The following is a 27,588-nucleotide window of genomic DNA, read 5'->3' on the forward strand; positions in this document are numbered from 1 at the left end:
GCACATTCTGCTATTAGTTCTTTCAAAAAATGTAATCCTCAACTTGCAGACACCACCAGTGAACTCCACACATTAAACCTATCTGCCCAAATGAACAAGACACAACACTATTACAACAATGCTAATATTAACATATGAAATACAAAGTATCCAGGGGAAAAAAAAAAAAAAGAAAGAAAGAAAGAAAAAAAAGGGCAGGATGGAAAGTGAAGTTAACTCAGTCCCAGCCATGGCCATGGTCCCATGGCCCCACTGAAGAGCATTTAGAATAGTAGCTGAGGTGCAGTGGGGAGAAGCACTGTCTGCTTCTGCCCATACCTTCTCCCCAGGGCCCTGCCCCACAGAGCTCTAGCTGCCATGGACAACATCTCCAGAGGATGTGGGTTCATTCTAGGCCTCTAAGTCTTCTTCCTCCACCTCTCTGGGAATTAAGTTCACCAGAGTGGCTAGCTCCCGGTTGGCTGTACTTGGTAATGAAGGACTGGCAGAAGCTGTGGGCACATCCCATGATCCACATGGGGCCCATGAAACAGCTCAGGCAGCAGCTGCTGCTTAGTTCCACATCTGCCTGCAGCCGCATGAAGTCGACAGCAGCAGCCATAGTGCGGTTTCATTTCCCACAGGCCCTGTGCTGCTGCCATGTGTGGGGTGCAGGGAGCCACAGCCTGGGTGGAGCTGTTGTACAGTCCTGAGGTGCTGTGCCCTGCAAGCCAGCCTGCAGCACTGAGCTCTCCAGGGCAGAGGCGAGGAGCTCCCACGGGGCCCCAGGTCTGTCAGAGAGCTTAATACTGGTCCAAGTTTGGCTCAACTGTAGAAATGAACTGTCACGTGGAGCTAGCTCCCTGTGACCTGGCCTTGACTTTTATTGAGTCTACAAAAAAGATGCTGTTGTGTTGCTCCAGGGTTTCATTTTGTCAAGGAACTTCCTGATTTTGTAACAAAAGTCACATCAGTGTTGCTGACCCAGTGGGAGAGCAAGCACCATCACAGAAGCAGCACCATCCATGAAGCTGAGGTTACTGGATGGACTGCGCTCTTGTGAGATCATCCTGAATTATTCAGCTCATCTCAAAAGTGCTTTGCTATTGATTTCAGAGGATACAGGCATAGGCTGTTAGATCTGAACCAGCACATGAGCTGGGAGATTAAGTTAATGGAAATGTATCAGGAAACAAAACTACTGACACAGATTGCTCAAGGTTGTATGATAAGAGACAGGCAGAATGATGATCTAATTCTTTTTTCTTTTTTTTTTTTCCTTTACTGCTGTAGAAAGAGTTAATCTTAGTAATCCATGCACATATTGGTACTTCCTCATTCCTGTAGAAGAGAACTATTTGGGGTAACTCATACTGGCTGGCAAGCGTCAGCAAAAGGTGGAAGCTTGATCAGAAACTTAAGTTTGCAAGACTTCCTCTTGATTTTCCAACTAAGGGAATCTGAAAAAAACTAATTAAATATCTGAATAACTGTTCAGTAGAACCAAATCTCAGCCTTGGCTGCAAGGCACGAAAATACTCAGTGCACTGCATGAATGAATATAAATCCTCACCCATTCCCCTGTTTTTAGAAGCTGACACAGACCAGTGTATCTTCATCCTGAACTCATGTCTTGACTGGAGTAGTAGGTGGGGCTGCTTTGGAGGAAAAAAAAGTTTTCTACATATTGCATTTGCCACTCCCAAAATAATCAAATAGCAGCAACTGTTGAAAGCAAAGATCTAAGAGTATGTCATTAGAATGCATCCACAACAACATTCTTCACAATTCTTGACTTTTAATCTTGAGGACTTGGTTCTCAGATCCTCAAATAAGAGTCTAGAGGCCAGTCAGCCTCACCTCCATCCAACTAATTCTGGATGTCATGTCCAAGCCCACGCAAGTGGAAGAAAGAAAAGGTTACTGGAGTAGTCAACACGGGTGCAGCAAAAGAAAATCATACTTGACTGATCTGGTAGCCTTCTGTGATGTCATTACTGGTTGGGTAGAGGAGGGGAAAGCAGTGAATGTTGCCTGCCTTGACTTCAGCAAGGCTTTTGACACTGTCTGCTAGAACATCCTTACAAGATAAGCTTAGGAAGCGTGGGATAAATGATACAAACGAACTTTATCAGGGGTTGGAGCATGTGATCTCCAGAAGTCCCTTCTACCCCCTACGATTTTTGTGATTTTTTTTTACAGTTTCAGTAATGAAAACGTAACACTGTAAATGACATAAAAACCATTACATGGACACAACATGTCCCTAGCTGGACAGAAAATGCAAGCAGGTATAGTAGTTGCCTGCCTCTGTTTCCCCCCCCCCCAAGAAAGACATCCAGTCATTCCAGCATGTATTTTTATCTTTCATCTATCCAGCAGGACATGCTGCATTGTCCTGGCAGGTGGTGATGTCTTTGCCTCTTGGTCACTTGTTCTGTGCACGCTGGTCACATTTACTGTGAATATACGTCATGGCTGCATTGTCAAGTACATTCTTCAGGAATCCTCAAGGAAATTCATGCCAGTCCTCTGTGGACAAACTTTCTACACTGACTTTGTTTCTGTTTCTGTATATCAATAGCTACTTTATCCCTTCATCAGCCTGGGAAGGCCTCATCTACTCAAAAGCAGAGAATGTAAGGAAGAGTGAATGCACTTCAAAAGAAGGGACACATAATTTCTGAATACCTGCATTCCCCTCACTCCTTTATTTTGCCAGCCTTCCTGTGCCTGTAGCTGTTGAAGGAAGAAGCCCTTTGTAGCACAGTCACTGAATGGGCTTGAGCACTATCCCTGCTGACAAAAAGAGGATGCAGACCAGTGCCAAACAGAGCCCAAGAAGTGCAGTTCACTGGAACTCAGTGTTAGTCTCAACCAGACAAGGGCTGGGCAATTACTCCATTCAAGGCATCTATCCACTCCCTCTGCTCCCTATCGTTCTCACACAGAAACAAAAACTCTCTCATTGGCGTGACCATGGTGATCCCTGATTTCCTCTTCTTTACAGATATTCCCTGGGGCAAGCCAGCTCGTACTTCATAGCCCTCGACTCTCCTTCCAATAAAAACTTGGCCTTGTGGAAATGCATCCTAGAAGGAAGGAAACAGAAGACATTCATTAGCCAGAGGACAATGCAGCTCTAGCAGACATTATTCTATCCCTTGACATGGAGCAGGAGGAGCTGGAGATGAGTGGAAGGGTCACTGAACTGGTGGCAGGCAGAAAACATACTGGAGCCTTTTCACACTCTTGAGCATTCTCAGAAGCAATAAGAGCCTATGCTTGCAGAGCTGATTGAGTGTTCAGAAGGAGCATAGTAGGATATTCTTGTAAGAGCAATTGTAGGAAACAGGATATTGTCCTCTGGAATATCACACATCTTGCCTAAGGTTCCATGTGTGACTACAACTTGGCTGGGAAAAAAACAGGCTACAAGCCTTAACAGCAGTAGCAGCTACTTTTTAAAAAGACTTAGATCTCCCTTACAGACACTCTGAGGGCCAGAGTTCCCAAACAGCTCAGCTTCAAAGATACCCCCAGCAAAGGAGATCAGATCTAGAGATTACCTTGTTTGTTTTAGGCAACTACTGGGAGAGCTGGATTACAACAGACCCTTTCTCCCCACCCGTCTCCACGAAGGAACTTGTGGAACAGTGAAGAACACCCTGTTTACCAGTGGGTTTTTAAAGTACAGCAGGTTCCTCTCTTCAGAGTCTAGGCTGAACCAGCGCATCTTAAAGGTCTCCTTCTGCTGCAAGTAGATGATAGAAGTTCTTTAAAGACCAAGTCCCAAAGACAAATTTTTCCCATTCAGAGCAGATTGCTTAAATTACTCTGAGCTTGAATTCAGTTTAACCCATCCTCTTAACTGGCAACTAGTGAGTCACTGCTGTGTGCAACTGGAGATTTGCATTTAGTGGCAATCCTTGGGATAAAGCACAGAAATTCATTTTACTAACAATCTAATCAGGTTAAGAAAACCTACAGTACATGGATTAATCAAAATCACTGCAGAAAATGATCCGTGAGCCAGTGGCTATCACGAGGAGAGCGTGCAAACAATTCAGGATTTTGGTTTGGGGTGCTGTCCCTGTCATTGCAGCGTGGGCATTTATTTTTTAAAAGTGCTAATTCCATCAACTGCACTCATGGAACCATTCCCTGAGATATTCATTGCTCTGTGCTGAAGAGTCCTCTTCCAGGGCTCACTCCAGTTTGAGCTGAGTTTAGGCCTCAGGAAAAAAAGCAAGCCAAAACATGCTTGTAGCTGTGAGTATTCTCTGTACAAGTACCTGCAGGAAGATGTACTGGGAGGCTAGCACCAAGGTAGGCAAAAAAAAAAACCACCATCAATATTCAGTATTTAATCACTAAATTTTTCAATAGGACTTTGACTCACAGTTCATCCAGAGGAGCAAGGCAAGAAGTAGCAGCATTCAAGTAAGATCTTGGGTCTTCCTGTGCTCCTTTAGCAGAGCGAGCCTGAAATCTCTCTCTCAATATTTCAATAAGTAGCAGCCCACGTACTTTCCCACAAAAATAAATGAACAACCCAATCCATAGGTGTGACACTGAAGAATTTGCCGCAGTAAAGAGATGCGACTTCTGTGCTACTAACTTAGAAAAATAGGGAAATAGGGGAGCTGGCATGCGATTTTCTGTTCTAGAGGTAGCTGCAGTTCAAGAGCTGTAATTAGTAGGCAACTGATACAGTAACTCGTTTAGTTTGCATTTCCACTGCCTACTAATCCAGCTTGCTTATTCTTCAAGAAGGATCCTTCTTCACAGTTTTCTTCTCCGTATAAAGTAAAACACAATCCCAAATAACACAACAGGCTTGTATACAATGTCATTACTGACCCAGCTCCCTTAATAAATCTGTTATGAGTAAGCACCATAGCATTATCAAATAATCTCCTTCTGGAAGAATCTTGCTTCTGTACTGTCAAGTAGGTAATCTGAACCTACCTTTGGTCCGGTTTTCTCCATATACCCTTCTTTGATATAGTTTCTTGTGATCCGGGGTATGATCTAGAACACACACACACATAAATATCTGCCATCTCATTCAGGCTCATTTTTCTGTTCTTCTTCTGTCAGAGCAAATCACTGACAATTTTGGCTTTTAGGGCTTGGGTTTTGGTTTTTTTTTTGGCTGCTCAGCAAAGGGAAGTCTGAATTAAGAAGGAACATAGGATTTTTGAAAGATTTCAGTATAAAAGGAAACAGGGAGTCTTTCTGGCCTGAAACATTTACTTCCTTTCTGCATGTTAGCCACAGTGTGACCCTTTTTTTCTCTTCATCTTCTGTCCATGTCAAGGCTTACTCCTAATTTGGCACGGTATATAGGCTGGCTGTTGTCTGGTTACTTTCAAAGAGATGTTAATTTTACCTATCTACGATAAGAAAAGTGACTGTTTTAAGGAATGTGAAGGAATATAGCAGAAAAAGAAGCAAATTCAGTGATGCTCACTGCAAAGAAAAGAATGGGAAAAGTAGGACAGAGCATCTTTGTGTTTACTTGAGAACCTGACATTCCTGCCTGGCAAGGAGATGGTCAGTGTAAGAGATGCCCAAATGAGTTTTTGTTTGTGTTTGCCATTAAAAGACTTACCTTCATTTCCATCTCTAAGACAACTGAATACTAAGGAATTTTTGTTGGCACCAACAGAGACAGTGAGTGCGAGTGATTAGAGTGATTACACTCGGTTGGTATAGCTAAACACAGATATGTTTTGAAAAGCAAACAAAGATTTAGCTTTCATATCTGATGTCAACCAGAAGGAGAAAAAAAAAAAAAAGAAGTGTAATTGTCAGCACTGTGCAGATACACAAGCTTCAAATGTATCAAATAAGAGGGGAAACAAAAGCACCATCTCCTGACATATTATGTAAGTAAGCGTTATGGTCTCTCAACTAGGGTCTCTATCTTTTTAGTACACAACTGCATCTGCTTTGCAGATTCATTTTTCCCCAGTGCCATCACATAGAGTCTGTCAAAAGTTCCACTGACATCTATACTAGCTTTATGTATTTTAAAGCTGCTGCCTCCAAATCACAGCATTAGAAGCAGGCTGAGGCACACCAGGGGCCTGCCTCTCTTTCTCCAGAGAAAGCATGATGGCAGCTGGCATTTCCAAGCCTGCATACTGCTGTTTGAGCACCTGGTCTGGCACAAGTAGGAAAATGCTTTCCCATAATGTGTTTGCACAGACTGCTTCGTTCCTTGTTAAGTTCTCACCTCGTGCTCAGAGAGAGCTGGGAAGGTTGTTCTGAAATAATGGTAACGTGCAGCCCGAATGGCATTGAACCAGTCAACAATCTCCTAGGGAAAAGAGCAATACAAACAAAAAGACAAAAATAACATGAAGGGGTAAGAATGATGCCTTTCCAAAAAGGCCTTTCTCCTTCCTTGAAATCTCTTTGCACATATAGAATTTCTCTCCAAGGGCCAGAGAGAGTCAGTGACTTGTCCCAGATATCTGAAAAATACCCAGCTTCCAAAATAAGTTTTAAGTGCCTCTCCAAGTAGATTCTGGACATCCTCAGCATGGAGAATCATCCAAGTCTGTGTACACAGGCTTTTTCAGTTGCTTCAGTTATGGATTCTTTAGAAACCCTTACACCTGGAAAGACTTCAGAACTATATCAAGGGAAGAAACAGAAATCTAACAAAACCTGTAGACCATTGTTTGTTTGGAAATAATGCAGAACAACTATATTCTTCATGTGTGTCAATAGACTTCAAAGAATACAATCCCTGAATTATATAAAACCATCAGACAATTATCTTAGACACTTACGTATGTGCCACAAAGAATCTTTGAGAATATTTAGTGTGTGAAGCTGAATATTCCAACAGAACAGGATCAAGATGTTGTAGTTCCTAGTGTAAAACTCTGCAACATTCTAAATTATGCAAGTCATAGTGACTTTGAATCAGACCCTGCAAAAACAAGATAGCTCTTCCAAAATACAGACCCAACATCTGAGAATACTGCTCATTCCAAAATCTCTGACATTCACCTTTCCGCTTTCATGATAGACAAAAAGGTTCCTTGTTTGACCATCTGTCTTGTATGTGATTTGCAGCCCATGAGCATGATGGATTTTCTCTGCCTGGAACATCACATTCAGTTTCTCAATGCTGATAACGGCTTTTGGACCTTTGGGCTGTGAAAGTGAAAAGCATCACTGTATTAAAATGGTCAAAAGGAAGGCAATGGAGGACAGATTAGCTGAGAACTAAATCTTCACTGATCAAAAAGTGCCTGATAATTTGATATATCTGGAGTATAAAAGCCCAAGTTCTGTGTTACAGTAAATCACCTGCATGACTCCCTTTTCCTGACAAATGTTTGGCTCTGGAGTGATGTGTCTGCACTGCAAACATTCTCTCTCCAACTTCATAGTTGGAAATCAATTAGCTACACTCTCCCATGGAAGGGGAACATGTTGAGGATGTGCTGCAACAGCTGATGAGAGAATATTTTGGTAATGTAAGAGGTAGCAGCTGCTAACAGATCTCCTCTTCATCTTGCTATTCACTATCCATTTCCTTTGTTCACTACGGAAAAGAAGGCTGCGGGGAGGAGATGAGGGAGGAGGAAAAGGCTTAATTCCAAAAGAGGAATTGTCTAAGGTACCACAGATGTTAGTGTGGAAACATCTGGGTTGCTCCTAATACAGGCTGCTAGAGACAAAGCTATTTGTGCTGTTTCCAGCTGGTAAGAAGCAGTGCCTGAGGCTGGATGTGGACCAGCTACCTACAACTGACTCTCACTGGGAACTCACTTCTTTAGTGTAGTACTTCATCACCCCTTCCCTTGCTGACAGGAGAAACCGCCTCTGCTTGAACTGCTTGCTTTCCCGTCCACGCTTCCAGAGGAATCCTTCACGGCTACCTGCATATTGGGTGGAGACAGGTGTCAGACAAAGGCAGCACAGCAGCAGCATTTTTATCTGATGTGCCACAGAGTTTCAAGTTTCTTTTCCATCTGAGAATTTTCACCTCAAATAGAACAAACCAGTGGAGAACTACAGAACTTATGAGCATATATGAGCTGAATATACTCTGTACTTGTTGGGAGCTTCTTCTCAAAGTTACAGGCTTGAAAGGAAGAACTGCATATCCAACATCTCATTCGATGCAAGCCATCCCTAAAGACCCTCAAAGGTGCAGGCAAAGTACTGCGCTGTTGGCCTTGAAACGAATACCTTTTCTCTGACAATCCTAACTTTTACCTGCAGAACAAGGATCTTGGCAGACTCGGGTGGCAACAAATTCCTCACGCTCATATTTAGCTCTAATCCATTGTTCTCTTAAAACCCTGAAAGAGGAAAACATGGATAAAGCTGATCTGCCCCTACCCTAATTTCACCGACCACCCCAAAGGACTTGCAGAGGGAAGCAGTAGTTTGATAGCTGTAAAGGCCTGCTGCACTGAATAAACAATCAACTTACAAGCAATCACAGGACTGGGGGATGTAATAATAGGGAGGGACTTTTGCTTCATATTTAGCTTTGGCACAGAGATTCCCGTGCTTCTTCATAAACTGAAATACAAAAGAAGATCCAGTTAAGTCTGCAAATACAAAACCAATATCACAAAATGAAACTCGGATCAAAGGGAACACTGCACATTTTGCTCAGTCTCACCCCACCTTTCAGCATCTCTGCAGTTTATAGATTTCCTTTGGAACTATAGTTTGCACTTTTTTGATAGCTGGCCCTTTTCAGTACTTCCAGTTCTGAACCAGACGGGAGGGAACACAAAGTTGTGGTTGTTAATTAAAATGACAGATGAGAGTAAGGAAAAAAATATATTAATGAACTCCTTTTCTTCACCTATCCCTAGAAATAAGCTGTGGTTATGTTATTAACACATTTCCACAGAAAGATGTCAGGTTGAAGCAATATTTAAGGTTTTTTTCATTACTAAAGGGAACATACTATCTGGACATATCAGTGGCATCTAAGCTTTGATACGCAGAGCACTGCAGCCTGTTAGAAATACAACCACCTATCAGTGTAGTTTGATGGAGTAGGTCACAGAAAATCCCTGAAGTTACCCATGCAGTTAACTCTGCTCTGTGTAGCTTTGTTCCTCTACCCACGGTGGATGACACAAATTCTGAGTCACAGGTTATGCTGAAATACGGAGAAAGTAAGTGAATTATTCCTTTTCCTCCCGTACCTCTATAAGATCGTTCTCCCAGAAGTCAAGCCAAAGGGATTTGACCCTGCTGACTTGAGGAAGATTGCGATGGATTCCGGAGCACATCAAACAAATGAATATTCCAAGTTTGTAAGAAGCCCACTCTGGATCTAGACACAAACAAGAAGAATGTACTTTATAATACTGGTATAAATAACTGGGAAAAGGCACAGCCACTGATGCACAGCGCAGGTTTCACACCTAATGCATCAAATCCCACCCCACTGTTTTACGGCTGCTATTTGCGCACATTAAGAGGAACAGCACCTGCCTTTCCCACTGACGAACGCAACCCTGAAATTCTTTTTCACAGAGCATTTGTTTAAAAATTAATGTGACCGTTCAGGCAGACGAGCGGTGATGTGGAAGCTAAGCTAATTATTAGTTCATCGTGGAAAGGTCTTGTTGCTGAATTTGGAAGGCTATTTCGGACAGCGAGCGCAACTCAGATCACACGGAGCGCAGCGCCCGGGACCGCAGGGGGGGAAGCTCCCGCCCGCCGCGGCCGCGTCCAGCCGATGCTGAGCGGCGCTGCAAACGCACCAGCAACTTCATTTCCTCCGGCCGCCTGTCCCTTATCGCACCGAACAAACGCCGCTTGGCGCTTCTTCGCAGCCGCTGCGGGTTACCGACCGACTACCGGGTCCCCCGAGCTCCGCAGCCCCCCGCCGGCTCGGCGGCAGCTCCACGCGGCCCCGGAGAAGCGGCCGGAGGCCATTTCCTGCCCGTTTCCCACCGCCGCTCCCGAAGCCCAGCCGAGCGACCTCCGCCGGCGTCGGTACGGCGGGGCTGCCCTCCTCGGGACACCGCCCGCTCCGTCCTCCCGCCCCTGCGGTACGCGAAGCGAAAGGCGATGAAAGAGAGGAAGCGGCCGAAACGGAGAACGGCCGCGCCTCGAACCTGCGACGGGATGGGCGGGCGCCCGGACGGCGGGCACGGCCCGGCAGCCCCCGCTGCCCCCGTCCGCACCGCGCCGAGGGGCGGCGGCTGCGGGAGGAGCGCGCCGTCCTTACCCGGCTCCCCGCAGTCGGCGCAGCGGCCGTTCCCGGCGAACTTCAGCAGCTCCTGCAGCAGCGTCTTGTTGCGGTCGCGGTCCATCACCGCCGCCCGGCGCGGAGCTCTGCGGGTGGAGCCCGGCGGGAGGCTCGGCCCCGGCAGGCGAAAGGAGGAACTCCTCGGGGGCCGCCTCACGCGGAGGGGCCGCCCCGGGAGTCGGTAACCGGCGGGACTGCGAGTACCGGTCGGGAACCGCAGCGAGCTGCGAGCAGCCCTGCTGCAACGCTTCCAGCCGCGCTGCTTACAACGCGCTGAGACTGAAGTTTCTATCATCGCACAGCCCCGAACCGAGCGCAAAAGCTGCCCGCAACGAACTTCCCTCTTTCCGGTCTGAAGAAGTATTGCTAAGGCTCCTGCTTTCAGGGAGCCCAGATGGGGCGCAGCTCATTTTCCCCTCAGCACCAGCCCCCTCCTTTCTGGACAGCGTTTTTTTCCTGCACAACAGCGGTAGGAGCCCTTGCTTCAGCCTCTGAACTGACACTTGTCCTTAGTCCTGAATTGACACTACTTAAGTTCCTGACTACTGCAGTGTAAGAGTAAGTACTTCAAATAAACCACCTCACGTAGAGTATCCTTCACTCAAAAGGGCTGCAGCTGTTTTCATGGGGTAATTGCACACAGGTCACAGAGCAGAGGATCAAGGAGTAGAAATACTTGAATTCCACCTTACCTTCTGCACTCAGCACCAGCTTGGAGATTCCTGAACGAAAATTCTTAAGGCAATTATTAGAAGCAGACAGCCAAGTTCAGGAGGAGTTGTCTCCCACTCCTCATTTATCTTTCCCATCTACTTCCAGAAGTAAACAATAGTTTATAGAGCCTTTTTCTGATAGCTGTAGGTCCACACTAACTATAAAGGATCACTGTCCTAGGTAGAGAAGTGATCCTTTTTTTTTTTTGTAAAAAATAAATACAGAAGTGACTGCAACCACTGATTCAGCAGCACAAGCCATTAAAATTTTAACAGCCACCACTTTATTTCACTCATTGATAGTTCTCTGCTACTGAAAGAGTAAAGTGTAAAGGTTATCTACAGCACCGTTATTTCAAATAATTTACTGTTTCCATAATTATTTTAATTCATGAGAAATGACAACAGAAGGTACCAGAAAATGGCCTTATTACAGAAACATGGAGGTAAACGCAGCACAGTGGTGCTCTAACAATCCCTGTTTGAGAAGAAAAAAAACAGTGAAACTGCAATACAAAGTCAGAAAAGAACATGGATGAAGTAGTTCCAGTTAAGAACATCCTCAAATACATTTTCACAGATGGAAAACATTATGTTCAGACTTTGCTACAGTTTTGGATGCTTCTGATATGAACAGTAAGACTTTTATCAGATATATTGTTGTATAAAAACAGATGCTATCACAAACAATGAGGCTGAAGTCATCAAATACAAAATGAAGTATAAAAATAGAACACCATATACAAAAGTGGAAGTAATTAAATATTACTGAACTTGAAGTAATACTTGAATAATTGTTATTTACAAAATCATGCCTAATGTCTGTCTGAGTTCATCTTGAACTACAGGATTCATTTCTCTAGTCTTTTAAGGAGATTAACATGCAGAGCAGCTGTAAATATGAATGAAGTGAAACCAATGTATACAAATATATGTACATGGAAGCACAGTGCTTTGTAATGACTTAGTTGGTTATCTGCATGTAAACGACTAAAAACAAATCCCTCCTCAATAACATTTCAGAAAAGCAATTGCTTTCCCTCCCTATTCCCTTCTCACTCTGGGTTATTTAACACACATGCAAATTCGGAATGAATCAGGCCTATTTTAGTCAACCATCTCCTCAAAGAGGAGGAGAAAAAGAAAGCAAGCTGTTGAAGCTGGAGACAGTTCCGTGTTTGAAACCAAAGTAGTACCAATTGATCAGTTGGTGCATTTAATATTCTAAATGCACGTACTGGACAAGCACCAAACAAACCCACATTTCAGATGTGGAGAGCAATTTTATGACAATAGATATTTACAGTATTTTAAATAATTATAGAAATTTAATATACAAATGGCTCTGAATATACAATAAAATAACATGGTAAAAAAAACCCTGCAATTATGGTGAAAATACCACCATTAGGCACAAAGCATTTCTGGTGTTAGTGATTCTAAGGGAAGTCTAGAGACAGGCTGTTTATCGCTTGTCTGGGTATTTCAAGATGAATTCCTTCAAGATAATGCAAAAACCTAAAAAGAGAAAAAAGGAAGAGTGACTACAAGATGACAAAATTACTTCCAAATGTAGATACAACTTACATTTAGGAAAACAATATCCACCCTTTTGGTCTAGAAAGATTTGAGAAAATATTTTGCTAAAACTCTTGAACTACCTTGCATACTGAAATGTAGCAAGATTTAGTAAAACCAAAGCTTACCTTCTTTTTGTCTTTCCTTGCTCTTTAAGCTTCTCAGACCTACAAATGCTGCGAAGAGTTGGGAGATACTCAAGTATGCTGGCTTGCTTATTTCCAAGGTTCAAAGGAGTTCTGGAAAATACAGTTCTGATGACTGCCAGCCTCTTCTGTGCTTTTTTGTGGATGCTAAAATAAAGAATAAAGCTTTATAGTTTCTTGTTCAAGAATGTATTTGCTACTTTAAGATCAAACCTACTTGCTTAAAACTGCTAAGGAGATACTGATTGCCATAACTGCTTTCAATGGACACCTGCAACTTCTGATCATACACTACTTACACAGCATCACAGAGATACCCTTTAAAAACATGAGGGGCTGAAGATTGTTTTCCCATTTTTCTTAGCTGAAATACAGAATCTAGTCTGGGGAGGTCTTCACAATCTAGTCAAGTATGTGAGGTTGAGTACATCCATCAGACAACCAAAAGCATCTGTGGTCTTCAAAAAATAGAAGAATCAGGTAACTGCCATTCTGGATATACATTGGCCACACATGGTCACAGGTTAGATACGTCTAATTTTGATTTACAGAAATGCAGTACCTCTGCTCTGAATTACATTTATCTTCACCAGCTAGCACCTACACTGTAGCACCTAATACAGACTCAATATAACCAGGCACTAGATGAAAAAAATTGCATTTCTGGTACCTTTTCAGTCCAACTGACTGTCTTGAAAAAAGCCTTTAAATTCCTTTAACTTCTTGTTTTTCTTATTGGATTAACAGCATATGAATTGACTTAAAGTATATAAACCAGATTAAGGCTACCATTCCTGAATTTTATGGTCAGGGTATTCAAGCATTATTTTTTGGCAGCAGCTGCTAAGCAGTTAATTTGAGTTTATTTAAGCAAAGTTAACGACTTATTCCAGTGTTCTCAGGCCTACTGAAAACATTCATATTGGCTATCTGCAGTCCTACACACTGAGAAATGCCCTTCTGGACAAATAACTCTGGAAATATTAGCAAAGCCTTACCTTATATCAGCTGACTGATTGAAAGATACAGAATTTCTTGTGTCTGACATATGCAAAGTCAGTCCCTCAAGTTGATCACTTTCAGGTGTATTACTTGTGATCAAGGAGGCTTCCAAGTTTTGAGAAATACTAACAGAACATTTGTTAAAACTAAGCGCTTCAATAGCTGCTTTTATTTCACTGCAGCTCTGAGAGCTCCACCAATCAGTATTTTCAATACTGAATTCATCACACAGACCATTTTTGATTTTGCCATTCATCCAGCTGAATCCTTCATCTTTAGAGAACTCTAGTGGCTCCTTTGCAGTACTGTTTACACAGCAATCCAAAAAAGACATGTCCTCCACAAATTCAGTCAGAGAATTCAGACACTGAACAACAACAGCAGACTTTCTGTCATTTGATGGGGTTTTGCTTTTTGTTTCTTTTCCTTTTTTGTTATTCAATTTTGATTCCTCTTCATTCACTTCAGCACATCGTGGAGGACTATCTGATGGCAAAGTTATGAATTCAGCTGAATAGTTCAGTCCAGTATCAAATAAGTCACTATCATCCAATTCTTCAAGTCTTTTCTTGTTCTTTGTCTTTTTAGATTTTTTCCCAGAGTTACTTATCCCATAACAGTAACTGTTAATGGAACTGTTTTTTGAAGAAATGATGGTAGTCCTTTCAGGTATAGGGTTAGATGCTTCAGTCTGATTTGAAAGGTAATTCACTGGTAAAGGGAGAAGTAGTTCAAGATTACTATATATAAAATCCACTTTCTTCAGCTGGAATTCTGTGAGAAGCTGTATCAATTTATCCCAGTTCTCCTTGGTTGTGATCTTCTGCTGTAAAATAATAGTTGTGGAAAAGTATTTTAATACATATATTAAAAAGTATTTTAATGCAAAAAATATTACAGAAAACCTCATTCCCAGCTTTAGTTATGAGGCAAAGGACTAGGTTTTCTGCCAACTGCTTCAGTTTGCATTTTGCTTAATTACTAGAGAATATTAACTTGGACAACAAACCTTTTGAAAAAGATTTCCTTCTAAGATAATATTCATAGTGACAATTACACTGAAACATCTAGCAATTATCAAGGTATTAGCTAGTCAACTAGAAAAATACCTTAAGAAATGTGAACAAATCTTCTGATGGCAACAGGATATTCTTAAGGCCAAGCAATGTCTCTACACAGCCTGTATCACATTTTGGAAATTCCTGAGGTGGGGCATCATGAGAAAAATCAAACTTGGGATCTGTAGTCTTTTCAGAATTAATTGCTTGATCAGCTGGATTTGTTTCATCTTCTCCTGCACAAAGACAAGGTACATCACTTGAAAAAAGCTACATCATAAACTGTTTTTTTTCCCCCTTCCAGTTTGCCTTAATTCCTTTTACCAAGAATACTGCAGTTACTGCTGCAGTTCTGAATGCATACAGAAACTGAAATTGCCCCATCAATCTTGCCCATTTCCTTTCCTTAATTCTCAAAACTCTCCCTTCTTTGCAAGTCGCCATTAGAAATTATTATATGCATCTGTGTAACACTCACACTGAGGATACTCCTCCTGTATCCTTTGGCTGCTCCCTTGCTAGTTATCCAATTTTTCTCCTTTTTCAGTTCTCTGTCTTCTAGGTGAGTTACCTCTAACTCCACTAATGGATAAAGAACTGCAAACTCTGAGCTGAATGGAGACAACTACTGGCTCTCTGCTCTGTGCAGTTTTGCTATTCCAAAGATAAATATCCCTTATTCATATATAAATGTATAGTTTTTTTTAATATCAGGTTTTGAAGTACAAGAGAACACATTAACAACAATGAGAAAAAACCCCAAAACCACAAAATACCCACCAAATCTTTACAAATCTTACAGAATGTTAGCTTGTATTCATCCATTGTTATGAATGGTTTTATCTAATCAGTCATCTTAAGATAGAACAATTTTTTTTTAAATTAAAAATCAACCTACCATGAAGCACCAAATGTTTGTCTTTCAAGTATCCACCTCCACTTTTAACCCAGAATTGTAAGTAGAGAACACTTTGTCTGATATCACAGTTATTTGTGGTTAACAAAGCAGCTAAGTCTTTTACATCTGTTCGTAGGTTCTCAGCCAAACACAGCACTTGCAGATAGCTAGCAGCATTCATCTGTAAGTTAAACAAAAACCACTGAGAACAACTCTGCCAGTTAAGACTGCAACGTCACACAGAAGCAAAAAAACCTTGCAATACATTTTTTCTATTTAATATAGAATACTTTCATTAAGTTGCATCAAAACCTCAGCAGAGTTCTGTACCAAATCCAAACAGTCCACATCAGATAATTAAGTTTAGTGTAGAAATTCAACTTAAAGTAAGCACACGTGTTCTGCCTACATTCCTAAAGATATGTACACCTTGTTTCTTATTAGAGGTCTTAGTTAGAAGTTGTTCTTTCTAATCTGCGTTTTCTGATATCCTAAAGGATTTTCATTTTTACATTAAGAAAGTCTCCCTTTTTTTTTTTAATAATATGATACACAACTGCAAGTAAAACTATTTGCTATACAGAACACCAAAGATTAAAGGAATAACCCATACAATTTCTAGAGGAGTTGCTTTATCTTTTGTGAATGATCAAATACTAGCATGGTCAGTCTTCAGGTCAGGACTATTAGATATGTCTCCTACAGAATTATTTACTATGCCTTAAGGACTAAAGTGATCAAGTGATCTCAAATACTAAATAGTTATGAAAATAATTCCTCCAGGCTAATATTAAGTTCTACATGTAAAGATAAAGACATCCTACACACTCTTGCATAAAACTAAAATAGGAGTTGTCTGTTAATATAGATACATTCCATCAGACAGTTATAAACTTACAGTAACCTTTAAATCAGCTGAAAAATACTTGCTTAGGACATAATCTGCATTTCCAAGCATAGACTTACCAAGGAAGGAGTTCTGAAGTTGATTTCTTCAAAATAGCCATCGAACATTAAGCTAAACGTTGGATCTATATAAAGAGATATTGGTGAACTGCAGTGCCATTCTGCTCAAAACAGATTGTTTTCTTTACTTAAGTACTCAAAGGGTCTCTTTGTAGTTTCTACACCTTAAGTTTTACATTTATGAGCTGTATTCAACCATTCCCATTTAAATTACTATTATTCAAATAGGCTTTTCTGTCTGCAGAGTCTAATTACAGGAAAAAGCCCTACTCACCACTGGTAGTAAGAATTACAGGTCTCTTTGCAGTTGCCATGAATGTCTTTATTGCACTTAGAAATCCTGCATCTTCATCAAATATTATATCTACCTATAGAAAACACAAATGAAATACAGAATAACAACAGCTACTGCATCTGCAGTCTGTTAACTGCAGAGCAAAACTTAACATGAACATAAATTTATTAAAGAGGCATAGGTAATGATAGTATAATGCATCAGAAACTACACCTGTCAGCACACAGCATCGTGCTATTCTATGCTGTAGCTCACAGGACAACCAAGTGGCTGGTTGAGGTTACAAGGGACCTTTGGCAATCACCATGTCCAACTCCCTCCTTCCCCTCTAACTGGTCACACCATGCAGGTTGCTCAGGACTGTGTCCAGGTGCTCTGTGAAGTTTTTTCCTTGTTTTGTTTGTTTTAAATAGAATTGTACCAGTGATTTATAGATCAGCCCACAGTTAGCAACATTGCTATACTTCAGTTATTTCCTTAAAATGATATTCTCAGTTGCATCTCTGCAATGTTTGTTTAAGACTCAACTATATTTTTAGGTAAAAGCATGAAGAAAAGAATTATTTAATATAGACTTAGATGTTTTATTGACTGGGGTGTTAATGGTAACTGTTTTAACGTATCTAGAGCAGACATGTAGAGTAGAATACAGTTTTAAAATAGTTGACAATCAAATAAACTGCATTAGTAGAATTCTGCAAGTTGTTCCAACAGCAAACAACAGCTGACAGACAGACTGTAGGTAGCTCCATTATTTTAAAAACTAACTTTAAAAGATAATAAGGAAAAAAATTACTTGGGTCTACTTAAAAAGAAGAGTATTCAGGAGGATGAAACCATTAAATACAGAATTTAGTTTTTTAAATAACTGATGATCCCTGCCTTTGAATCCACCTAGAAGTCCCATAGAAGAAGGAAAAAAAAAGTTAAGTTCCCTAAGCAGACAGGATGTATTGCTCACATCAGGATGTTTCACTTGAATTTTACCTCTTCAAAAAGTATGAGAGATGTTGCACTTTTTCTGTTATGTTCTCCATCTTCTACTTCTTTGCTTATTGACTTAATTTGAACGTTTTTTTCTTCACACAAGTTCTGAGCATTTCCTGCAGATAGGTGAAGAATTGAGTAGAAAGAAAGACTGAAACTGGTTAAACACACACTCTAAACTATACTTTACAGAACACCCCATACACAGTCTGCTTAAGAAAGTCTGCACTGACACAAATTTATAAGCACAGCGCCTTTTTTGATGTCTCTTGTTTAAAAAAAAAAAAAAGAAGAAACTTGCTGGGAATTCAGCAACAATTGGCAAAGGGCTGACTACTGTAGAACTAATTCTACACCAAGTCTGTTTGTAATCTATGATATCTCAGGGACATGGCATAGATGCTCTGTAAGCCCTTCAAGACAATGCAGTATGGTTGCCTGGAAATTTCTGGACTACACTGTTGCTCCAAATCTACCCAGCACTTTGTTCATGCATTCCTCCTCATTGTCTCTGAAAAAAAATACAGAGTAATAACTACTTCCTGTGTAGGTATACAATAGTACAGTGTAGCTTTTCCATTGCTAAAGATAATTAGCTATTAATTAGTGACACCTACCTTTGTTTTTTTCTTGAGCTGTAACTGTTCCATCATTACCTTTACATCTGGAAGGCATTTTGAAATAGTTTGCAAGTGTTTTAGGGGGTAGGCTTCGTTTCAATCCTGCTCCTTTTGGTGACAGTGGAGGTTTTCTTGGTGAAATAACTTTCTTTGGAGAGTACATTTTTTCTGCACGACATGTTTACATTAAGTTTGAAATGTAATCTCAAGATGGCATTTCTCAATGCAAATGTAGAGCAAAGTCAAGTTTTGTTTATAGTACAGGACAGCTTTATTGTACTGATTTCTGCTTATTTTGCTTTTCTCCTGTTCAGGGGATTCTGTGTGTTCAACACTCTATTCAAAGTGCCACAGCACTTATTCCAACACTACAGAAATAATTTAGGAAGAGAATCAAGAATCAGTCATTTTGATAAAGTCATTATTTAATTTGGTTCATAGTTGTGTTAACCTATGGAGCGTTTCTTGTTATTGCAGGGGCCAGATAAACTTTGCTATCTTTCTTAAATAATTCACGTTTAAAAATTGTTTTGGGAACTCAGTTCCTAAAGAATACCAACATAACTATGAAACTTACTTGGTGACTTTGTGCTGCTACAGCTGTTAAAAAAACAAGGCTTATGTGCATTAATGCCTTTTTTGTCCACTTGATGAGATTGAGTAGCTTCTTTTAGCTGAGACAGTATTTGTCTGCCACTGCGCTGGCAAGAGGCGTTGACTTCAAATATCTGCAAGTGTATTTAAGTAATACAAGATGTCTTTATTATTAATTACAAGTCTCTTCATATCACTACATATCACTAAGAAAAATAGTACTAACAAAAACTCCACCAACCTTAAAACCAAGCTCTTGAGCACAAGCATATACTGCAGCAGTTTTCCCCACTCCTGGTGGGCCAGTTATCAGAACTGTATTGCAAAGGTTATTCTCTTCCTCAATATCAGATTTATCATCTTTAAAATCAAGGCTATCCAAAGAATCTGTAGAATAATTTAAAAGGAGAAAGGACTGTTCAAATTATTATCAATTCATATCGTTTCAATGTCAACTTTAAGGAGAAACTACATATTAACTCTATCAGCACCTTGATGCTCTTTGTCCTCCTTTTCCCCTTTTTGATTTCTCTTTTCTTCCCAATCAGCTCTTTTTTTCCATTCTTTTAACCAGCTATAAAAGGAACAGAACAATAACAAACAAAAAATTACTGCTGAATTAAGTAAATTAAAAAGATGGAAGAATATAAAACTTGAGATCAGCCACTTAGTATCTTTCTTAGAAAGATATTAAATTTCTTACAATTAAAAAAGATCTTCAGGTTTGATTATTTTGTGAAGGACAACTCCTTCATTCTCTATTGTATTAGTTGATTTGTATAAAATCAGATCACTCTGTAAACTATTTAAATTGTGGAAAACACTTTGTCACATATAGTGCTGTCTGCAAGATGGATTGCTGTATTACATACCAAGGGTATTACTAGCCAAGAAACCACAACTAGAATTATATCAACTGCTAATTTTTTGGGAATAATGCAAAGCAGAAGCGAGACACACCCTACAGCGTAAAATAATTACACTTAAATTGTGTTAATTAAGCTAAATGTTCCGAGTTATTTTAAGAATGGTTCTAACCTATGTAGCCTTTCAATTTCTTTCTTGTTCCCTACAAGTTCACTGGAGTCCTGAGGCTGATACTTTTCTGTCCAAAGCACATCTTCAACACCTACAGGAAAAAAAAAAGTCAATTTTCTCTTTAATTGAGCACTATGCATTACTCATGTCTAACTACTTGTAAGACTTGTACAGGGCTTCCAGTGGAAATCTCAATTTCCTCAATACAAAGAACTAAAAATCAGACAGGAAGTACACATGTACCTGAAAGTGCATTTGTCTCTGATAAATATTCAGTGTCTTCTGTCCTAACATCTGCTGTCCGGTTTTTGTTTCTCTCCAAGTGTGTTGCTTGTTCTGCATCTGCTTGTTTTCCTCCAGGTACAGGAGTGATAACACTCCTGGAAACTCTGGATTCTAATTCAGTCTCTCTATTCTCAGTTTGTTTTCTCCTCTTTGATTTTTGGTCTTTTTCTTTCCTTTTCCTCTTGGTTTCCTTCCAGTTGTCAGCAGGTTTTTCATTTACCTCGGAATTTGAAGAGGCATCTCTGCTTCCTATAGAAAAAAAGAAAAAGAAAAAACTCCCGTACTTTGAAAATGTTAAGAAAAAAAGAATTCAAGCTTTGGTATTACAACTGTAGTTCAAGCTACATTTGAAGAAATTGGTCAAAATGACATAAAATAACAACATTCTTTCACTGAAACATTCCTGAAGTGTCAACTTGCCTTCTCACATGGGTCTGCATGTTATTTTTCCTATGTAGATTACTAACCTTGCATACTATTTTCTAAAAGCAACCGCTCTGTTTGCTTTTTCAGGAACTTGTAGAAGTATTTTCTCACAGGAAACTGAGAGTTAGAAGACACAATCTCCTCTAGCAAACCCTTCCTGAATACCTCAGAGAAAACTGGTCGGTGGCCAGAGAACTGCAATACAAAATAAAAGGTCACTTAAAAATATAAAGAATAACAATTACAATTTTGCATAATTTAAGATAAAAACAGTAGTTGCCCAGTTAAGACCTGAGATTTGTCTAGTGACAAATCTTCCTGACTTGAGAATTGTCTGGTGTTACACACAGCCACAAAAGAAAATAAGCAAACAAAAACCTCTCTAACAATGAAGGATTGAACCACAGGGTTTTCTGGTGTTGCTTTTGTGTTGTCATCCCTCCCCTCCCCCACGTTCACACACACACAAAAAAATCATTTTTCTTGTAATAAAACCTTCCATTTTGATGTACTAACCACAGGTGCAGAACAGCTTCCAGTCAGTTCTGACTTCACAGTGGAAAATTCACCAAGTGAGATGGCAATTTTTGTGACATTAGTGACGTCAGTACTCAGTTTCCTTAGCTTAGTTAGTAGAGGACACAGTGGTGACTTCAATTTCCACATCGGACAAACTGAAAAAAAAAAAAGAAGAGGAACAAAAAACCCCATAAATCTGATAAAGAGATACAAAACCAGACAAAAACACCCTATAGTAAGAAAGCTGTAGGTGGAAGAGCATTTACTCACATCAAAGTCAAGTCTACTCAATTTACACTGCATCAACTTGATCTTCACTAATTCCACTTCCCACAAGCAGAACAAATTGGCACAACTTGGCACACAGTGTTTCTCCAGGAAGCCAACCCCAGGTTCTGCTACCTCCAAACGAACACCCACACCTTCACTCTCAGTAGCACTGATGCATTTCAAAAGATTTTGCTGGTTTGCTAGTTGAATTGCGAATATTAACTGTTCAGTGTTACTCTGCCTTCTGGCTTTCTGTTGTGCCCTTCCATAGAACACTGGAGCACACTCCCTAACTTAGTGGGGAAAGGAAAAAAAGAAGGGTCGGCCTTTTCTCTCTTGCTTTTGTCAGAAGGAAATGTCTTATGCCCAATAAAGTGCAACAAGATTAATATTGTCCAAATTAGAACTTGAAAGACTACCTTCTGAATATTCTTTCCCTTCCAGTGTATACATTACTCTCGCACCAATTTAATGTGAGAATTGTGTTCAAAAAGTATCTCCCTGAAAGCTTCTTTTGTTTTCTTATTGTAATAAGAAACAAGAACAAACTGTCAGTTATTCCAGTTAATATGCTGTTTTTCAGCTTCCCTTTTTTCTGAATAGATTGCCTAAAAGTCTACTTCAAATCATATACATTTATAAATAACAGAACAAGAGCTTACAGTCATCCTTCTGCTGTACATGAACAACAGTCTTGAAATATGAACTGGCTAGAAAGTATGCTTCCATTGCTGCTGCCTTCTTTGCAATCTGTCTTTTCAGTAATTCTGGCAAACCACTCATCAAGAATTCACGTTTTGCTCTGAACTGATCATCATCTTGAGAATTTTCAGATGCATCTTGGCTTTAACAACAGAAATGAAAAAACATTATTAAGACTACCAGGTATAAGGCTTATGAATTTATGCAGTCTGAAAGAACTGTTTAAATTAATTTAAATGCAATAAATTTCTATTTGGTTTAAAATTTTGAATTTTGTTATTAAAGTCCCATTCTCTTGATTTTTTTTGTATTTTATGTGCTATTTGAGATGTTTTATACCAGTCTAGACTTTCAGCCACCTAAAATGGCTCAAGAACAGTTTTCAACTCTCACAAAACCCCCCAGATTTTGCAAGCAGATTAACACATCAGTCAGGATAAACAGCATGAACATTTATACCACATTTCAATAAGTATTTTAAATTTGTCATATGTGTGTATTTTGATTCTTACCCAACTGCAATTTTGAATACTGACCTGCTATCATCAAAAATCACAACTGGTTCATCTGTAGACTTTCGAGCATTTCTGCCCAGGAATGAAGACACATATCCCAGTTTTCCTTTAGAGGAACAGCAATAAAATGGTGATTAGGTCAGCACTGACATGCAGGGGTCCCTCTCTCTCATCATATGTGCACTGTAACTTTGCTTCCACGTTCACTACCTATACATATCATTTAATATCATAAGGGAAGCTCTATTTCTTAAAGCAAACAAATATTTTAATAAGATCCACTGCAGCTACATTTCTAGTTATTCCATTACTACATTAAAAAATCCTTAAAAAAAGTACGAGACAACAGAACACAGTATGCTTTGGGAGTTATTTAGAAATCTAGTAAGCTATAGTTTTCCCTGAATGGAGACAGAAAAACAAAGCAGCACCCATACATAACTTCTGCAGCATTCACTCATATCATAGAAATTAAAGGTGCACAGTGGAATATCATATAAATCGAGGGAAAAGATAAGTGTACTACAGTAGAAGTTTTATAAAATAAATTGATGAATAAACTTTCTTGTTAAATAACTATTTTAGTAAAACTCTATTACCTTTTGAGTTCTTAGAAACCTTCAGATTTTTAGACTTCCCCAAAACATCATTTAAGCTTCGAAGATTCTTTTGCTTCACATCCTGCATTGTAGAACTGTCATTACTCTGGCTTGAACCTAAAATTATTACTGACTTCTGGAGAAAAAGGAAACAAATTTAGAAAGGAAACAATTTTTCCTCCTTCATTAGCAATACAATTTAGTGACAGGTACTGAGGGAACTGCTACAGAGCCTAGAAGTTACCAAACATCATTTGAAGATGAATAAAATTATGGAGTAGTGTTACCTACACAGAAGCAGTACACAGAATAAGATATCCAATGTATAAACAAAGCCCCAAATTACTCCCCTCTCAATGTAGATGCCTACAGCACACACACCTGGAACAGACACCTTGCTGTCCATCAGGTCAGAGAAACAGCCACTTCTAAAGCATGACCTCCTGCTGCATTTCACAGCTCTGCATCAGCTTGTGCTTTCCAGTGTGGCAGTTTTGTAGCTGACATTCACAGTGCTATTTTATCTTTATCTACCTTATTTTACACTTAAAGAAAAAATGCTTCTAAGAAACATTTCTGCTGCTTAACAAAGTCACAAGAACTTGAGAATGTTTCCCCTTATGAAGTATACAGGCTTACTTCATTTTCTTGTAATGTTTTCCTTTCAGCAAGAGCTTGCTGCCGAGACGAGCGCCTCACAGGAGCTGGTGAGTCCTCATTGACCTTTGATCTGTTATGCCTTATAGCTTTTGCTTTTTCAACCAGCTGTTTGGCTTTGGAAATGTTTTTAGAAGTAGAGCTTATCTATTGACAAGATAACAAAGTACAAAATAACCAAGATATCCAACAATTAATAGCAATACCTCCATTAAGTGTTTCACATTGTATTATTTCTAACGTATGATTTCTAATCAACTTTGATTGCATCAGAAGAAAGTGAAACAATCAGGAGAAGCAAACTAAGGGGAAAATGGGAACCCTACAGGGGATTCTCCTGGTCATCCACAGGACAATCTGGGAGGATTCCACAGGAATCTGCAGGAGATCTGGGCAATGATGTTCTTAAGCATAATGTGTTCTGCTGTGCCCAAATGCTACATCCCACCTTGAGAACTTGCCAAAGATGAGCATGCTATCCTATCAGATTTGTTATGCTATATTCATAAAAGCTGCTTTTCATAGCATTTTAAAGTCAAAGGTGCAGTAACTGTACAAGAAGCTAGTTCAAATTCTATAGTAGATTCCAGTAATGCTCTCTTTCAATTGGACATCTGTGTCCAAGCTTTATTACATTAGACCATTTGAATGTTAACAATTATATGCATATAGTAAATGACAACATACTGAAACACAAGCTGTTATGTGAATTACCTTTATATTTTTGGAGTTAAGCTCTTCATTATTCATTGCTTCACCTTTATTTGATTTTATAGTTGCATTGATCCGTGTAAACCTCATTCTAATTAGGGAAAAGTGTTATGAAATCATTACTTTTTAAAGAAAGGAATTATAACTACAACTTACTCTTAAAATACTTGCAGGAAAACAAAACAAAGTGCAGAAAGCCAGAATATATTCCAAAACACTTACCTTATTGGGCTGTTCTCATCAGAGGGCACTGTAATCACCTCAGCCTTGTACACATTGCTTTTCTTCAAACACTGCCTGCTTGCCTTTGGTGTGGAGGTCTGTACAGGCCACACACTGTCATCCTCAGAATAGGTACTTCTAATTCTGTTTTTTTGGGGTGTAATAGTTTTGGATGTGTCAGTTTTCTTTTTCCTTAGGCTCCTCCTCAACTCATTCACTTTTGGACTAGATGAAATTCTTACATCTAAATTACTTTCCTTCATCTGATCATTACCTACTGATTCTTTATCTTCGTTATATTTGCTAGTACTTGAAACACATTTTTCCTTAGCTCCCAAATCCTTGTTTCTTTTGCTTCCCTTTTTCTGAAACTTCTTAGGTCTTTTGTTTTTACTTCTAGTGTTTTCAGGACTAGAATGCATGCATTTGTCCACATCATCTTCTGGTAGCCCACCTTCTAATACCACATTTAAAACATTGTCACCCTTGGGTCCTTTTTTGTCTTTTGAAGACTTTCCAATTACTTGCTTTGCTTTCCCAGGTGTCCTTTTAACTCCACTTTTTCTTACATCTGACGTTGGTTGCCTAAATGCTTTCATGAACTGATGCCTTTCTTCCAGAGTAGATTTCATCTTCAAAGAATCTGATCCTGCAGTCTCTAGTATAGCTAACTCCAATTCCTCTTCCTCAATGACTACATTAGATTTTCTTTTCTGAGTAACCTGTTCAGTTTGTTCACTCTCCAGAAAAGGTGGGCTGCTTTCTTCTTCTACATATACTTTCTGCTTCAAAAAAATGGAAGCTATTTTCGTAGAACCTTTTTGCTCATTACGTAAAGAAGTTGATTTAGGGGGAATGGAATGAACTTGTGCAAGAACAGTTACTGTTCTCAGTGGTAGCTGCTGAGACTCCTCACACTTCTCAGGGTCACTAGTACTACAACTTTGGTCCATTTCATTTACTGTACCAGAATTGTCCAGCATTGGCTTTGTGTCTTCTTCAACATCCTCTACATAATTTTCTCCTTGGCTTTTCAAGAAGTCTTCAAACGACACTGTTACTATACTGTCATTTGCCTGAGATGTCTTATCATCTGTATGTACTTCAAAACTTGAGTCACTAATAGCAACACATTCTGCCACTTCAGGAGATACCTTCTTTCTCTTATCTTTAGTTTCTTTTCTACACTTTTCATTCAGCTGGTTCTCAAACGAAAAGCTTCCAGATGAATCCACATTTACTTTGTTCTTCCTTTTCCTTGTTTTTCTTGTCCTCTTTTTTGTGGCATTTATTTCAGGACCAACTTTATCACTTTTAACAAAGATGTCAGCATCTGAGAAATTCTCACCTTGCTTATTACCTTCAGCTAATTCTCCTCCACTTTTCTGGTCACCTAAAGCACAGGCAGCTATGAAATCATCACTATCTTCTTTTAGCCTCGTTGCTCCTATGCTGCCATCACAATTAATTTCTATTAGGCATTCATCCTCTGATTCTTTCATCTCTCTTCGCTTATTATTTAAATGAGCTCTCTTCCTTTTCCTCTTCAGCTTTGAAGGTGCTATGTAACAATCCTGGTCATCGCTCACCTCCGCTGTAATTTCCCCAGCTACTGCTGGAGCTTTCTCAGCCGCAGGCGTCTTTTTAAAGTAATCCAGTATATTGCTGGCTTTTGGAGGTGACGATGCTTTACCCCCTGCTTTTGCCAGTGGTGAGAAATACCTCGTGATTGTTTTCACATCTTCCTCTCGCCGTTTCTTGCGTGGCTATAAGAAAAAAAAGCTCCACGTTAACCTCGGCTATTAAGACCTCGCCGAGATGCGGTGCGGTTATAGCAGGCACGGAACCGCGTTTGTGCGGTGACGTTTGTGCTCTCGTGGAAGACAACGAACTCACGAACTCACGCGGGTCCCCGCGCGCACCGCTCGCCCCCATCCTCCCAACTCTCAGCTCGACGCGACGGAGCCGCCGATTCACACCAGCGGAACGTCCCCGTTCCGACCCCGCGGCGTCCAGCGCGCGAGGGGCCGGCAGCGGCCCGGCTCCCCCGGCCCCACAGCGGGGCGCCGCCGGGACGGCGAGGGCACACAGAACCGCGGCAGGGAGCCGGCTCCGCCGAGCAGGCCGCACGAAGCGGCGCGGAACGAAGCGCGGAACGAGGCGCGGCGCATCGCACCGCCGGCTCCGTGCAGGGGCTCAACCCGCGGCCCCGCCGCGCTCGGCCACCGCCACCAGGAGCGCTCCCGGCCCCCGGCGCCCCGCCCGTTCCGGCGCAGCCCGACCCCGGGCGCCGCCGCACACCTGCACGTCGCCGTCCCTTTCGGGGAGAGAGGCGGCCGCCGCGGCCACGGCCAGCCTGCCCACCATGCCCCGGGCGCGGCGGGGCGCGGAGCGCTCAGGCTGCCATGGAGCGGCCCCGCCGCGGCCCGCGCGCCCGATGGCCGCCGCCTGACAGACGCGGGCAGAAAAGCGCGCGCGGGACGGAATTCGGACCTCCGCGCGGAAGGGGGCGGTGCTACGGCGGCCCGCGTGACCCGCCCGCTCCGCCAATCG

General features: G+C 40.7%; 2 protein-coding genes and 1 long non-coding RNA gene across 7 annotated transcripts; 1 reads left to right on the forward strand and 2 right to left on the reverse strand.

Moving 5' to 3' along the window:
* Window positions 1–2,659: 2,659 nt before the first annotated feature.
* On the reverse strand, window positions 2,660–10,535 carry ADAP2 (ArfGAP with dual PH domains 2). 3 transcript variants are annotated; one of them, XM_031598753.2, is made up of 10 exons: window positions 10,214–10,535; window positions 9,180–9,310; window positions 8,447–8,538; window positions 8,227–8,312; window positions 7,777–7,886; window positions 7,009–7,155; window positions 6,224–6,307; window positions 4,951–5,013; window positions 3,656–3,733; window positions 2,660–3,071 (listed from the first exon to the last, which is right to left on the reverse strand). In XM_031598753.2, the coding sequence occupies exons 1-10, from the start codon at window positions 10,527–10,529 to the stop codon at window positions 2,853–2,855; spliced, it is 1,326 nt and encodes a 441-aa protein (XP_031454613.2). In that variant the 5' UTR covers window positions 10,530–10,535; the 3' UTR covers window positions 2,660–2,852. The 3 variants fall into 3 exon arrangements, with proteins under 3 accessions (XP_031454613.2, XP_031454614.2, XP_031454615.2); XM_031598754.2 differs by lacking the exon at window positions 6,224–6,307; XM_031598755.2 differs by lacking the exons at window positions 3,656–3,733; window positions 4,951–5,013; window positions 6,224–6,307.
* On the forward strand, window positions 10,517–12,843 carry LOC116232437 (uncharacterized). Its single transcript, XR_004167695.2, has 2 exons — window positions 10,517–10,792; window positions 12,683–12,843. It is a non-coding gene; the product is annotated as an uncharacterized LOC116232437 (long non-coding RNA).
* On the reverse strand, window positions 11,078–27,483 carry ATAD5 (ATPase family AAA domain containing 5). Of its 3 annotated transcripts, none has more exons than XM_090122192.1 (23): window positions 27,337–27,483; window positions 25,036–26,801; window positions 24,817–24,904; window positions 24,085–24,249; window positions 23,446–23,581; window positions 22,868–22,952; window positions 22,292–22,473; window positions 21,357–21,514; window positions 20,882–21,035; window positions 20,373–20,663; window positions 20,130–20,220; window positions 19,583–19,665; window positions 19,333–19,478; window positions 19,075–19,225; window positions 18,495–18,665; window positions 17,878–17,993; window positions 16,870–16,963; window positions 16,596–16,660; window positions 15,630–15,810; window positions 14,783–14,967; window positions 13,670–14,496; window positions 12,654–12,818; window positions 11,078–12,465 (listed from the first exon to the last, which is right to left on the reverse strand). In XM_090122192.1, exons 1-23 carry the CDS (start codon window positions 27,400–27,402, stop codon window positions 12,387–12,389), a joined length of 5,445 nt encoding a protein of 1,814 aa, XP_089978318.1. In that variant the 5' UTR covers window positions 27,403–27,483; the 3' UTR covers window positions 11,078–12,386. The 3 variants fall into 3 exon arrangements, with proteins under 3 accessions (XP_089978318.1, XP_089978317.1, XP_031454611.2); XM_090122191.1 differs by having other exon boundaries at window positions 13,670–14,499; window positions 23,446–23,578; window positions 27,337–27,482; XM_031598751.2 differs by having other exon boundaries at window positions 13,670–14,499; window positions 27,337–27,482.
* Window positions 27,484–27,588: the final 105 nt, after the last annotated feature.

This window comes from Phasianus colchicus, chromosome 20 (genome assembly GCF_987193195.1).
Source record: "Phasianus colchicus chromosome 20, bPhaCol1.hap1.1, whole genome shotgun sequence".
Taxonomy (NCBI): Eukaryota; Metazoa; Chordata; class Aves; order Galliformes; family Phasianidae; genus Phasianus; species Phasianus colchicus.